The sequence below is a fragment of the Oncorhynchus gorbuscha genome, linkage group LG04 (genome assembly GCF_021184085.1).
Source record: "Oncorhynchus gorbuscha isolate QuinsamMale2020 ecotype Even-year linkage group LG04, OgorEven_v1.0, whole genome shotgun sequence".
NCBI lineage: Eukaryota > Metazoa > Chordata > Actinopteri > Salmoniformes > Salmonidae > Oncorhynchus > Oncorhynchus gorbuscha.
Window position 1 is genome coordinate 55,886,562 of NC_060176.1, and position 14,191 is coordinate 55,900,752.

General features: G+C 45.0%; 1 protein-coding gene across 5 annotated transcripts in view; it reads left to right on the forward strand.

Annotated features, from left to right (window-relative positions):
• The first annotated feature begins 339 nt into the window (after positions 1–339).
• LOC124034321 (PDZ and LIM domain protein 2-like) overlaps positions 340–14,191 on the forward strand; it is a 59,872-nt gene continuing 46,020 nt past the window's right edge. For 2 of the 5 annotated variants that reach the window (XM_046347350.1, XM_046347349.1), the window contains exon 1: positions 340–709. Coding sequence is in view for 3 of the 5 variants with exons in the window: in XM_046347351.1 (XP_046203307.1) it covers positions 12,135–12,140 (6 nt within the window). In the remaining 2 variants the exon portion in view is untranslated. Of the gene's footprint in view, positions 710–11,957; positions 12,141–14,191 lie in introns of those variants that run through there. The other 3 variants (XM_046347351.1, XM_046347347.1, XM_046347348.1) reach the window with 3 other exon arrangements.

Below are 14,191 nucleotides of genomic sequence, written 5' to 3' on the forward strand. Positions count from 1 at the left end.
CTATTCACATAGCTAGATACCTGCTTTACCATCCTCACCCAGGCCTACAACAATCCTTCATTGTTTAATTAGTCTTCGAATTCATTCATAAACCTCTGACCCCAGCCCATCCTGTAGGCATGTAGGCCCATTGTCTGTCGTTGTGGTCCCTATCATTGATCAGTTACATTTTATAATGCCATTTTTTTGTCTGCAGATGGCGCACTAAGACACACTTGCAAGGCCCTACGGCCATTCTGTAATATCTCAATTATCGCCCACCCTCGCTGTATCCCGACACGCCCATGCAATTATTTTGATAACAGCACGTGTCACTGTGAGCTCATTCCTCAGAGCGGGTGTCCACAGGTGATTTCACATTGGTTCTTTATCCAATAGTCCCCAGCAATAGAAGTGCAGTTCAGGTGTCCAGAGCATTTGATCTAATAATATAGCAGCACGAATCGCTCTTAGAGGCGTATAAGATTCCTGTGGGCGTTTTGGGAACAGAAAGAAGGAAACATTAACTTCATTCTGCTGTATTTTTGGAAGCGATTCGCGCGCAAGGGGTGGAGTGTTTCTGGTCCTGCGCTCTTTTCGGGTATTTTGGTGGTGTCGCCTATGAGTTTTTCACTTGAGATATTCTTCAGGAGAGTACCGTTGTTGGATCTGCAGGTGTTACGGACACAATTCGACTATTACTGATTGCTGATCAACTGCCTTGATTTAGGTAAGGTTTAGGTAATTGCTATAGGCTACTTCTGTGAGTCTCTCATTTAGCTGTCAGTTTACGCTAATAATAGGCAACATTCATTTCATGCAATTATTTGGTAATTCACAATATATACTCAAACAATTTTTAAAAATGTATTTGAATTTCTGCAATTTTTAAAGGCCTATACCTATGAACATTGGATACAAGGGTTCTTGGTGATGTTGTCAAATTGTCTGTACACCCTGGTTGATGTAATTATTCGCTTGATTGCTACTTTTAGTTGCCCTAGCCATCTGAACATGAACATTTTTGTTTTGTGTATCTTGGATTTATACCCAAACTCATAACAGCCTTGCCTCTGTTTTAGACCCTCATCAGTTTGTTTGACAGTTGGTTTGCCAGGAGGAATAGTTGCCACCAACAACATTATATTTAATTATGGCATGGACACACATTAGGTGGGTGAAACTGTGGATGCAGTATGATCATGATGGATGCAGTATGATCATGATGGATGCAGTGATGCAGTATGATCATGATGGATGCAGTATGATCATGATTGATGCAGTATGATCATGATGGATGCAGTATGATCATGATGGATGCAGTGATGCAGTATGATCATGATGGATGCTTGGTACAGTGGGATCATGATGGATGCTTGGTACAGTAGGATCATGATGGATGCTTGGTACAGTAGGATCATGATGGATGCTTGGTACAGTAGGATCATGATGGATGCTTGGTACAGTAGGATCATGATGGATGCTTGGTACAGTAGGATCATGATGGATGCTTGGTACAGTGGGATCATGATGGATGCTTGGTGCAGTGGGATCATGATGGATGCTTGGTACAGTAGGATCATGATGGATGCTTGGTACAGTAGGATCATGATGGATGCTTGGTACAGTGGGATCATGATGGATGCTTGGTACAGTGGGATCATGATGGATGCTTGGTACAGTGGGATCATGATGGATGCTTGGTACAGTGGGATCATGATGGATGCTTGGTACAGTAGGATCATGATGGATGCTTGGTACAGTAGGATCATGATGGATGCTTGGTACAGTATGTGTTCAATGTAGCATAATGTACTTCCATGTTGACTGATGATTACGAAGGGAAATTAACTTAAGATCCCACGCTTCACACAGTACATCACTGAAAGCCCTGCCTTCCACAGGTGAAACCCGAGGCACGGATACATTCATTAAATTCTTCCACTCTTCACCTCGAGCTGGGCAGAACAATTCACACATTTCTTCAAAAACAAACATTGGAATGCAAGATGTGCCAGGCTTTACTCCAACTTAAATGGATGCTTTGTCCTCCTGGACATTTTGTGGTAAAGTTTGGTAACTATTTTTGTGAAGTTCCCTACAAATGTGTTAGTTATTCGTTTGCCTGTTTAGCCACTCTAACTGATTGTAAGTAAGATGACTAGCACGAACAAAGGCTGTTAAGCTGGGGTTTGAGTTCACAACCTTGCCCACAGTCATGCGGTTTCACCATATCTTTGAATAATATTCATTTTTATTTATTCATATTTTTTTTATTTCACCTTTTATTTAACTAGGTAAGCTAGTTGAGAACAAGTTCTCATTTACAACTGCGACCTGGCCAAGATAAAGCAAAACAGTCTGACACAAACAACAACACAGAGTTAAACATGGAATAAACAAGCATACAGTCAATAACACATTAGAAAAAAAGTCTATATACAGTGTGTGCAAATGGCATGAGGAGGTAAGGCAATAAATAGGCCATAGTAGCGAAGTAATTACAATTAAGCAAATTAACACTAGAGTGATAGATGAGCAGATTGTGATGTGCAAATAGAAAAACTGGTGTGCAAAGAGCAGAAAAGTAAATAAAAACAATATGGGGATGAGGTAGGTAGATTGGGTGGTCTATTTACAGATGGGCTATGTACAGCTGCAGTAATCGGTTAGCTGCTCAGATAGCTGATGTTTAAAGTTAGTGAGGGAAATATAAGTCTCCAGCTTCAGCGATTTTTGCAATTAGTTCCAGTCATTGGCAGCAGAGAACTAGAATGAAGGGTGGCCAAAAGAGGTGTTTGCTTTGGGGATGACCAGCGAGATATACCTGCTGGAGCGTGTGCTATGGGTGGGTGTTGTTATCGTGACCAGTGAGCTGAGATAGGTTGGAGCTTTACCTAGCATAGACTTATAGATGACCTGAAACCAGTGGGTCTGGCGACGAATATGTAGCGGGGGCCAGACGACAAGAGTATACAGGTTGCAGTGGTGGGTGGTTTTAAGGGACTTTGGTGACTGCATCCAGTTTGCCGTGTAGAGTATTGTAAGCTATTTTGTCAATGACATCGTCGAGGATCGGTAGGATAGTCAGTTTTACGAAGGTATGTTCGTTGGTGTGAGTGAAGGAGGCTTTTTTGCGAAATAGGAAGCCGATTCTAGATTTAACTTTGGATTGGAGATGTTTAATACGAGTCTGGAAGGAGAGTTTATAGTCTAGCCAGACACCTCGGTATCTGTAGTTGTCCACATATTCTAGGTCAGAACTGTTCAGAGTAGTGATGCTAGTCGGGTAGGCGGGTGCGGGCAGCGAACGGTTGAAAAGCATGCATTTGGTATTACTAGCGTTTTAAGAGCAGTTGGAGGCCAGTTGTATGGCATTGAAGCTTGTTTGGAGATTAGTTAACACAGTGTCCAAAGAGTGGCCAGATGTATACAGAATGGTGTCGTCTGTGTAGAGGTGGATCAGAGAATAAACCGCAGCAAGAGCGACATCTTTGATATATACAGAGAAAAGAGTCGGCCCGAGAATTGAACCCTCTGGTACCCCATAGAGACTGCCAGAGGTCCAGACAACAGGCCCTTCGATTTGACACACTGAACTCTGTCTGAGAAGTAGCTGGTGAACCAGGCGAGGCAGTCACTTGAGAAACCAAGGCTGTTGAGTCTGCCGATAAGAATACAGTGATTGACAGAGTCAAAAGCCTTGGCCAGGCCGATGAAGACGGCGGCACAGACATGTCTTTTATCAATGGAGGATATGATATCGTTTATTACTTTGAGCATGGCTGAGGTGTTCCTGTGACCAGCTCGAAAACCGGATTGCACAGCGGAGAAGGTACGGTGGGATTCGAAATTGTCAGTGATCTGTTTATTAACTTGGCTTTCGAAGACTTTAGAAAGGCAGGGCAGAATGAATATAGGTCTATAACAGTTTGGGTCTAGAGTGTCACCCCCTTTGAAGAGGGGGATGACCGTGGCAGCTTTGCAATCTTTAGGGATCCCAGACGATACGAAAGAGGTTGAACAGACTGGTAATAGGGGTTGCAACAATGGTGACGGATAATTTTAGGAAGAGAGGGTCCAGATTGTCTAGCCCAGCTGATTTGTACGGGTCGAGGTTTTGCAGCTCTTTCAGAACATCTGCTATCTGGTTTTGGGTGAAGGAGAAGCTGGGGAGGCTTGGGCAAGTAGCTGCGGGGGTGCGGAGCTGTTGGCCGGGGTTGGGGTAGCCAGGAGTAAAGCATGGCCAGCCGTAGAGAAATGCTTATTGAAATTCTCGATTATTGTGGATTTATAGGTGGTGACAGTGTTACCTAGCCTCAGTGCAGTGGGCAGCTGGGAGGAGGTGCTCTTATTCTCCATGGACTTTACAGTGCCCCAAAACTTTTTGGAGTTAGAGCTACAGGATGCAAATTTCTTTTTGAAAAAGCTAGCTTTTGCTTTCCTGACTAACTGCGTGTATTGGTTCCTGACTTCCCTGAAAAGTTGCATAACGCGGGGACTATTTGATGCTAGTGCAGTCCGCCACAGGATGTTTTTGTGCTGGTCATGGGCACTCAGTTCTGAAGTGAACCAAGGGCTATATCTGTTCTTAGTTCTGCATTTTTTGAAAGGGGCATGCTTATTTAAGATGGTGAGGAAACTACTTTTAAAGAACAACCAGACATCCTGACTGAAGGGATGAGGCGGCCCATATCCTTCCAGGATACCCGGGCCAGGTCGATTAGAAAGGCCTGCTCGCAGAAGTGTTTTAGGGGCCATTTGACAGTGATGAGGGGTGGTCGTTTGACCGCGGATCCATAGCGGATGCAGGCAATTCGGCAGTGATCGCTGAGATCCTGATTGAAAACAGCAGAGGTGTATTTGGAGGGCAAGTTGGTCAGGATAATATCTATGAGGGTGCCCATGTTTTAGGGTTGTACCTGTACCTTCATGAGTGTTGTCTTGTATGTTTTTGGCTGGGTGCATGCTCAGGCAGCCCTGGATCGAACCATCTTGTGCGACCACTATCGCACTATCGCTATGTACAAGCTCTCTCAAGGGCGTGTGGGACTGAGTTTGACATTCCTCTCCTGGGTGCCTGTACCTTGGCGGAGTCTGAGTTGCAGGATACGGGGTTGGATCTGGGCTCGTGGTTTGATCCCAATGAGCTATCCTCCCAGCATGGCGATATAGAGCCATCTGATATCGCGTCTCCTTCGGTGTACTGGGCGTGGTGGCCCGGTCCCTGAACACAGTCACAATGCTGCAGGTTTACCACACTGAGTTGTTAGCTGACCTGGCCACGATTCTGTGGATCCCCACGCAGAGCTCCTGGATGAGATTCGTGCTACGGCTGATTTCGTCTCTTGCATGTCCTGTTGCATCGTCTCAGAGCTCGGGAGAAGCATGGGGGCTGACTTTGGTTCACTCTTGTAGGTTCCGGAGAGAGACAGGCTGTTGTACATGGATTAGCCGATTTCTCCTACTGGGGTTGTTTGGCTCGGCCCTGGAGTCTGTGCAGTCAGAGGCCCAGTATGGTTGGTACAGACAGTATTTCCTGGTTCCCAAAAGGGGCAGGACTTTGTGTCCCATTTTAGAACTTGTGCCCTAAACAAGCAGATCAAGGTTTAGAAATTCAGAATGCTAATGTACAGCCGGTTGTTACAATCAGTGCGCCCGGGTGATTGGTTCCCCTCCATCAACCTGATGTATGTGTACTTTCATGTGGCCATATATCCCTCTCACAGAAAGTTGTGGAGGTGGTTTTGGCACCTATGAAGTGTCTGGGGCTCAGGATAATGGACTACGTGGCTGAGTCGAGGGAGCAGGTGGTGTTACACACATCCATGCTGATTTCCCATGTTAAGTCTCTGTTTGACTCCATCTCAGTGGAGTGCGTTCTTGCTTCGCCCAATGCAACCAGTATCCCTGGGTGCCCAAACACGGGTGCAGCTCTGCTATCCAGGGTGGGGCCTGCTCTCGGGAGTGGAGGTTGCACCCCTAAGTGGTCTCCTAGATATGGGAAATGTTTGGCAAGGCCAACGTAAATCTTTACACATCGCGAGAAATGCACAATGTCGGCTGTTTTTCTTGATAAGGGGCCTGAGCGTTGGGAATGGATGCTCTCGTGCACCAGTGGCCTCAGACCCTTCTTTACACATTTCCTTCTGTGGAGCTGATTCAGTCCACGCTGCGGAGGGTACTTCGAAAGGGCTTGTCCTTGTCCTTGTGGCTCTCTGTCTCTCATCTTATAGTTGGGGACCCGTGGCAACTCCCGTTGCACGTTCATTTCCCACCGGAAGGTGTATATGGCAGCTATTTCAGTGGGAATTGATGGTGCCACTTCAGGGGCTCATCCCCTGGAGGTTTGTTTTTTAAAAGTTGTGTGCTGTCTCAGGCCAGTTTCTTATCAACCTTTTGTGCCCATTTGGGATCTGTCTTAGGTATTGAATATGCTGTTTGAGGACCCCTTTGAAGTAATGGAGTCTGTGAATCTGAAGATCCCCTCCTACAAGACCGCTCTGCTTATGACTTATGACATTAGAGATCTCCACGCGTTATCTGTTCACTCCTCCTGTATAAAGGTCGCCCTTGGCGACTCTAAGGTGACATTACGCCCTAATACGGTCTTCACCCCTAAGGTCATGACTATATCCTACAGGTCTCTAGCTTTTGAGACTTTCCCCTTTTTGTCTCCTCCTCCTTCTGAGGATCAGCGGAGGTTACATTCACTGTGTCCGGTACAAGCGTTACGCATTTACATTGAGCAGACCAGGGGTGTCTGTTTGTGTGATCAACTTTTTGACTGTTTTGCTAAGTCTGCTTGTGGTAGAGCACTTTTTTCAGCAGCGTCTCTCCCACTGGCATATGGCAGGAATGACCTAACGGTGTACATGCCCACTTCAGCAGGGTTCAGGCAGCGTCTTGGGCGTTGTTGAAAGGGTTGCCTGTAGGATAGATTTGTGCTGCTGCGATTTGGGCATCACCACACACTTTTTTGATGTTTTATCAGCTTGGATGTCACTGGCCCCTGTGTAGCCCACATTGTGCTAACGCCTGGGGCAGGACAGGGTTGTTAGGCAGCATGTCGATTGCGCAATATCCTGGTACCACAGGTGTTCCTGTCAGGTTCGAACTCTGGGTGGTGTGTCATTTCATTCTGTGTCAGCTGGTGTGGGCATGGGGCGTGATTTCATATCCCCATTGCTGTGTCGTGCCGAATTTACAGACTGAAAGGGAACGTACAGTTATGATAATAAATATGGCTCGCTGAATGAGCAAAACAAGTTACAACACCTGTTCAGCCCTGTGCCGCCAGCTCGGTGAAGACTGGTACTTTATTGAAGGAATTAATACGTGCCTCGGGTTTATCATCTGTGGAAGGCGGGGCGTCCGGTGAGGCAGGGTATTCATTGGCCTTGTCTGGCGTGATTCGAAGGTTCTTCAGTAGAAGGTTATAGTGCGCAAACCCCCCTGTAGCTGTGTTGTACCTTGTTTCCCTCCTTCAGAGAACAGTAGTTATAGTCATAACTGCATTTTTTTAGGGGTACAGGTTTTTTTTAAACTATAAAAGAGAAGAGCACAAAGATAACTCCAACCGCCCCCTAATCCTCTCTCCTCACCCGAAGAAAGAATGCCTTCCACCCCTTCACATCCTCTCTCCTCACCCGAAGAAAGAATGCCTTCCAACCCTTCACATCCTCTCTCCTCACCTGAAGAAAGAATGCCTTCCACCCCTTCACATCCTCTCTCCTCACCCGAAGAAAGAATGCCTTCCACCCCTTCACATCCTCTCTCCTCACACGAAGAAAGAATGCCTTCCACCCCTTCACATCCTCTCTCCTCACCCGAAGAAAGAATGCCTTCCACCCCTTCACATCCTCTCTCCTCACCCGAAGAAAGAATGCCTTCCACCCCTTCACATCTACCCCTTCACATCCCAAGCAGCAACCGAGGTTGCCCATCAGTCCCCACCCCCCTTTAAACCTTAAAATGTATCACAAAATTATAATCTTGAGAAATTACTTTGTCAAACCAACAAAATAACTAGGGCTTTACAATGATGGTGAAAACTGGGATAAATGAGGATGCACAGAGGCACATGTCAAAAAGCAGAATTTTGGCCTACCTGGTTAAATAAAGGTGAAATCAAATAAATTAAACAAATTTGTGGAACGACCCTGTGGCTCAAGTTCAAGCCAGCATCTCAGGAATGTTTCACCTCTAATTTGTCCAAACCAAGCCATTCAGACAACTGGGATTGAACCTGTAATGTGCAGACTATTTGGTATTTTGAATGGGTGGGAAAAAGCTTTCCCAGGACTCACGTGCTGCCCAAGCACCATTCAAATCCCGGCCCCTATACCCCCCCCCACCCCCTGACTGCCGTTTGTGCTGCAATGTACCAGTACCTCTCCATTGTTTTTGTTCTCTGCAACCTTCCATGTGCCTCTTGTTTTCAATTGTGTCTGTTTCCTGATGACTCTGCTGTTCTGGGTGTGCAGGGCCGTGGCACCACAAACAATCCACAGACTGAAACAGACCACTGTAATTTTGGACAAGTAGTAGCGTTTTCGAGAATGCAGGACAATGGCCAACGAATTTAGCTGCTCGCGACTTTGTGGAAACATTTTATTTGTTTGGCCATTCCTCTTGTTTTTTCAATATGCTAATCATGCCTCTATATTATTTGTATGGTTTGATTAAGGACGTTTTCTCCTGAGCCCTTACTCAGTTTGTTATATGCTCTTTTGCATAGGGCTTTTTCTCTGAATCACAAGGAGAATCATGAACTGGTATGCTGTTGTTCTGCCGGAAGTTACACTCCGATACAATCTGGTGGAGTTTGTATGATGAAAGCTTCGCTGTTGCTTGTTTTCTTGTTTCTGATAGCTTTGTGGTTTTCTCAGTGTCTGTCTTTGACGAGACGGATGCGTGTCACTGGATGACTGCCTCATGTCGAGTCCTTTTCACATCTAGTTTCAGTTCAATATACATTCATAGATTTTCTATCTGCCTCCTTTAATAGCACAGTTCCTGTTCTCTGTAAGATGTCTCCCAGTAAGAAAAATAACATTGAAAATACGTCTTTCAGAGGTATTTTCCAGGTGTTGACATCATGTCCATTTCAAGCGCTGAATGAAAGGTTGGAAGATGTTTTTGCCGGACGTCGAAGAGATGTCTTGAGTCCGGACTGTACCCCCCCCCCCCCCCCCCTCCCAAAGTAAATTAAGACGCTGTTAGTAAATGCTTAGTGGGCAGTAATGATGTTTCACAGTCATGGCTGCCATCCCATTTCTGACACCAATGTAGCAGATGACAAATCCGGGTCGTGGCGTGAAAGGCAAACACCCTACTGGACCAATTATAGATGTCTATATTTGGGCCAAATCAAGGCCGGACCGGACCAAATCTGATCCAATCAAAAGGCATCTTTTTGGGGGCCAAATTAACGCTAGCACGGACTGGACCAAATCTGGACCAATGGACGTCTATGTTTCCCAAGTTTGAACGGCACACAGTATATGATTGGTTCAGATTTTGTCCGGACCTGATCAAATATGAACCAATCATAGATGTCTATGTTTGTTAGTTTGTGGATGTTGACATGAAGGCCAGCCCAGCCCAAGTCAAATCTAAACCAATTATAGACGGACCAAAAATCAACGTCCGGGGATAATGCTTGATGGAAAATGCTTAGTAGGCTGCTCTGCTCAGTGTTTTGGGGACCATTGCCTGAGATGGCTTTAGAGTTTGAATGGGCTGCGGAGATACATCATTGCAAGACAATTTTGAAGACGTGCATGTGATGAACATGATAAAGCAGTGGTAAACGTTCCTGTGTCTCCCTCAGTGGATCTGAAGGTTTAATGGCCCGTGTAGGGGATGTGGTAAGGTGACCTGATTGCTGTGCGAAGTGGGGAGTCTGTCTGAATCTGCTTAGTGCTAACACCAACATGATCCTCAGACGATGCTGTTGAGAGAGAAGTGGAGCCAGTTATTTCTGAAGCCACACCACTGACATAACCATGGCTAATGTACCTAGTAGTAACAACCGTAACAATAGCTTCTATTGTTTTGACACTATTGCCACAGTTTTGATGACAAGATATAAAGAACATATTTTATCCAATAATTAAGTCCCTTTCATAACCGGTTCAATTAATGATTACATTGAAATCAATGAAATGCCAGAGCTAATTTATTAGAGATATATATATTAGCGTATACATTTTAACCTGTCACTTTTTCCTTTTAAGTGTGAGGAACCTGCAGCTCATTCTTCGAAGATAATAGTAGTCTCACAACCTAGGAACGTCTCAGTCACTCATCTTCCTTCAACAACACCCCATTCTTTTAATATCGCATCTGTTATTGTCATCACCTTAGTGATGGCAGTTTTACTTGATCAAATCACTGTGTGGCTAGTGTGAGAATGTTATTCCACATAATTTAACATGGGGAGAGGCTTTCCATGGCATTCCTCTGTCTATTCAGTGGGTGTGTGACCGGGCAGGCAGCAGGACAGGTGTCCTATCAACCACATTCCTCCTCACGAAAAGGAGTGTGCTTGGAAACATTATAGGGCATAGCCATCAGCCAAACAAGAGCACTCACAAAAGCTATTTGAAGTTCACAGAGCTAAATGGCCAGAAGCAAGAGATTTGTAAAGTGTGAATCATACACAGAGCATTCCACTGCAACCACAACAGTGGATGGTGTGTGTTTCCTAAAGTTCAGGCCTGGGTATAACCTGGTTCTGCAATAACCAGGTGAAAGGTGAAGAGTGTGAGCTGAGTATGGTACATAAGCAGACATGTTCATATCCAGGCCTGGCATCTTCTCTGTGCCAGCCAGCAAGACTTGTCTTCAAAGTGTATAATCGGAGTAGAGCAACCCTGCCATAATTGTGGTTTAGCGACACGCATGAAACCCAAGACTCACCCAAGGGTGTGTTAGAGTAATATTACTATGCTTACCTATGCTAAACTGTAGATGATTTCACAGACCTGTTTTAGCAGGTCTCACACACACATTCACAATTACGTAGTTTGAAGTGACGGTTAACAAAGGAGAATGCACAGCGAGATGAGGCTAATTGACTGTAATCTGCTTGTCTGTTGAACACTGCTGGCACCATGTGTGTTTGAGCATTGAGCAACAGTCTGGAACCCAGCACCTGGATACGAGAGCTGTTCTCCACTCTCCTCTGTGTTTCTCCCACCTTTACCCGAAGGGGCTGCTCTCTCAAAGACATGACAAGTGCCTGGGGGCTTTTTCATGTAGAGTATGACAGTTTGAACTCTCCATAGAGATCATTCTCCACTTGGAAACTGAATGCAGCCTTCAAGTCTGTCTGTGCAATTGATTTCAACAACCTTAATCAAAGTCATTATTGCTTTATTCACCTTTGATACTCTAGATTTCACAACTGAAACTCTGGATGATAAAGTGTTGTAAAGTAGACCATGGCATTATACGGTATACCATGATCAAATATTTATGGTATTAGGTAGACCGGTGTAGCACAGCGGAAGTTAGAGTATTTGACTGGACCGACCAGTTTCTAGTTCTTCTGAACTGTGGTTACCTGATGTGTGGAGACGTGAGCCAGATGGAATACCTACTTGATATAATTTCTCCTCATTGTGTGGGTGTGTTTTATTGTGCTGCCATTGCTGCTTGGTAGCCAAAGCAACGAGTTCTCACCAGAATATAATCCACCACTAGGCTCAGTTTAAAAAATGTTTTTTTTCTATGCATTTGACATTTGTACCTATACTATTAAACATTAATTATATTGTGTTTCATCGCTTATTTTTGTAAGCTCCATTTAACACCTGGTGTAAATGTATTATCATAGTGATCTGTTTGTTAACAACTGGAGAGTTTCAGGTCAATAGCGCTCTTCCAAAGGTTAGCAGCTATCACCCTGCCTGACAATAAATAGCAAGCAGCTTTACAGTGATAACAGTTGTTCCATAGATTAGCTCTGTGCCTTGTTGATAATGATTCCAGTTAAGCAGGAGACATGCTGATCCTGGCCCGTTGGACTAATTAAACAGCCCAGAGACCGAGAACGTTAGGGTGTCTGTCTGTCCCCAGGGATTACAGCAGGAACAACAACTGGCGCCTCGGCTGTTTCTCATGTCCACAGCAATTAAGGGCGGTTAATGATGGTGAGCCTGGTAACCACGCTAATTGCCTGAATGTGCTAATGACTGGGTGGGTTTGTGCTGATTGTTCCAGACCCTTGTGGAATGTACAGACAGACGGCTGTAGATGGCTGAAATGGGCCAGTGTAGAGAGGGAGAGATGTCCCAGATCCTGACTGGGTTCACTGTTTGCTCTGTTTCTGTATGGATAGCTTTGGAACCAGCCTTGGCGCCTAATGGTAGATGATCTCTTCAATTCTAACACTATGGTGTATGGAACTAGACGGATCATATTTACAGGAAGATTTAAGACCAGTGAGAGCATGTCCAGTCACAGTGCATTCTCCACCAATGATCAGTTCTTATTCCAGATTTGTTGCCTATGACGATAAGATTAAGCCTGCGGCCATGTGGTGCACCAAGGTTCAGTTATTGATCTGACCAAGTATGTTTTGTCTCAACTCTGACCTACATATACACAGTAATGCTGGAAAGTTACATAACAGAGGCCTGTGAAGACAGAATTGGGAAACATCAGCTTTTTGTTGTAGGATCTGTCAGCATTTTCTTCTTGGTCAAACATGTTTTGTCAGAAGTTCACAGATTTCAACAGAGACTCAAACCAGATAACGTCTTCATTTCTCAATACATATTTGCGAGACTGAGCATGCTTTCAATTCTATATTTACCTTGATGTTCTGCAATAAGGCTGCTGTCAGATATGTGAAATTGAATTAATTGAGCCTACACTAAATATACTTAATAATGACACTATTTCCCTTTCTGTTTCTCTGTTTTCTGCAACTGTGCTTTCCCTTATTTTATGGTGTGTTGTGAATAGTTGTATGGTCGTGGTAGCACTTAACCAGGTATTAATAAGAGCATTGCTGTGTAGTTGCGGTGCCTCTCTACTAAAGCAGCAGCAGCAGTGTGTGTGTGTGAGAGCGAGAAAGAGAAACTATGCTGCCCTGTGGTGGGGTCTGTGTGTCTGCCGGTCAGGCCGGAGTTCCACCTCCTCCTCGTCTCCTCACCACAGCATGAATTACCAAAGAGCAGGAGAGCTGTCAGTGTCTCAACACAAGCACATGTGCAAATGAAAAACACTACAGCCAACACTATGCATGAGAAGGGCAGAATTATGGGGGCCAACTGTATACTGTACCTAGCTGACGCATAGACCTTACTGTAAAACAGACACATCCTAGCAGCATCCTGTGCTATGATCCCAATACAAGGGAAGTCCATAGTTAAAAATTAGTTACACCATATATACAAAAGTATGTGGACACCACTTCAAATTAGTATATTTGGCTATTTCAGCCACACCCGCTGACTGGTGTATAAAATTGAGCACACCGCCATGCAATCTCCATAGACAAACATTTGCAGTAGAATGGCTTTAGTGAAGAGCTCGTTGACTCGTTCAACGTGGCACCAACAAGTCAGTTCATCAAATTTCTGCCCTTCTGGAGATGCCCCGGTCAACTGTAAGTGCTGTTATTGTGAAGTGGAAACGTCAAGGAGCAACAACGGCTCAGCCACGATGTGGTAGGCCACACAAGTTCACAGAACAGGACCGCCAAGTGCTGTAGTGCGTAGCGCTTACAAATTGTCTGTCCTCGGTTGCAACACTCAGTACGGCGTTCCAAACTACCTCTGGAAGCCACGTCAGCACAATAACTGTTCGTTGGGAGCTTCATGAAATGGGTTTCCATAGTCTAAGATCACCATGCGCAATGCCAAGTGTCAGAGTGGCGTAAAGCTCGCCGTCATTGATGAATCACGCTTCACCAGTCCGACAATCTGGGTTTGGCGGATGCCAGGAGAACGCTACCTGCCACAATGCATAGTGCCACCTGTAAAGAGGAATAATGTTCTGGGGCTGTTTTTCATGGTTTGGGCTAGGCCCCTTAGTTCCAGTGAAGGGAAATCTTAACGCTACAGCATACAATGACATTTTAGATTGTTTTGTGCTTCCAACTTTGTGGCAACAGTTAGGGGAAGAAACTTTCCTGTTTCAGCATGACAATGCCCCGTGCACAAAGCGAGGTCCATACAGAAATGGTTTGTTGAGA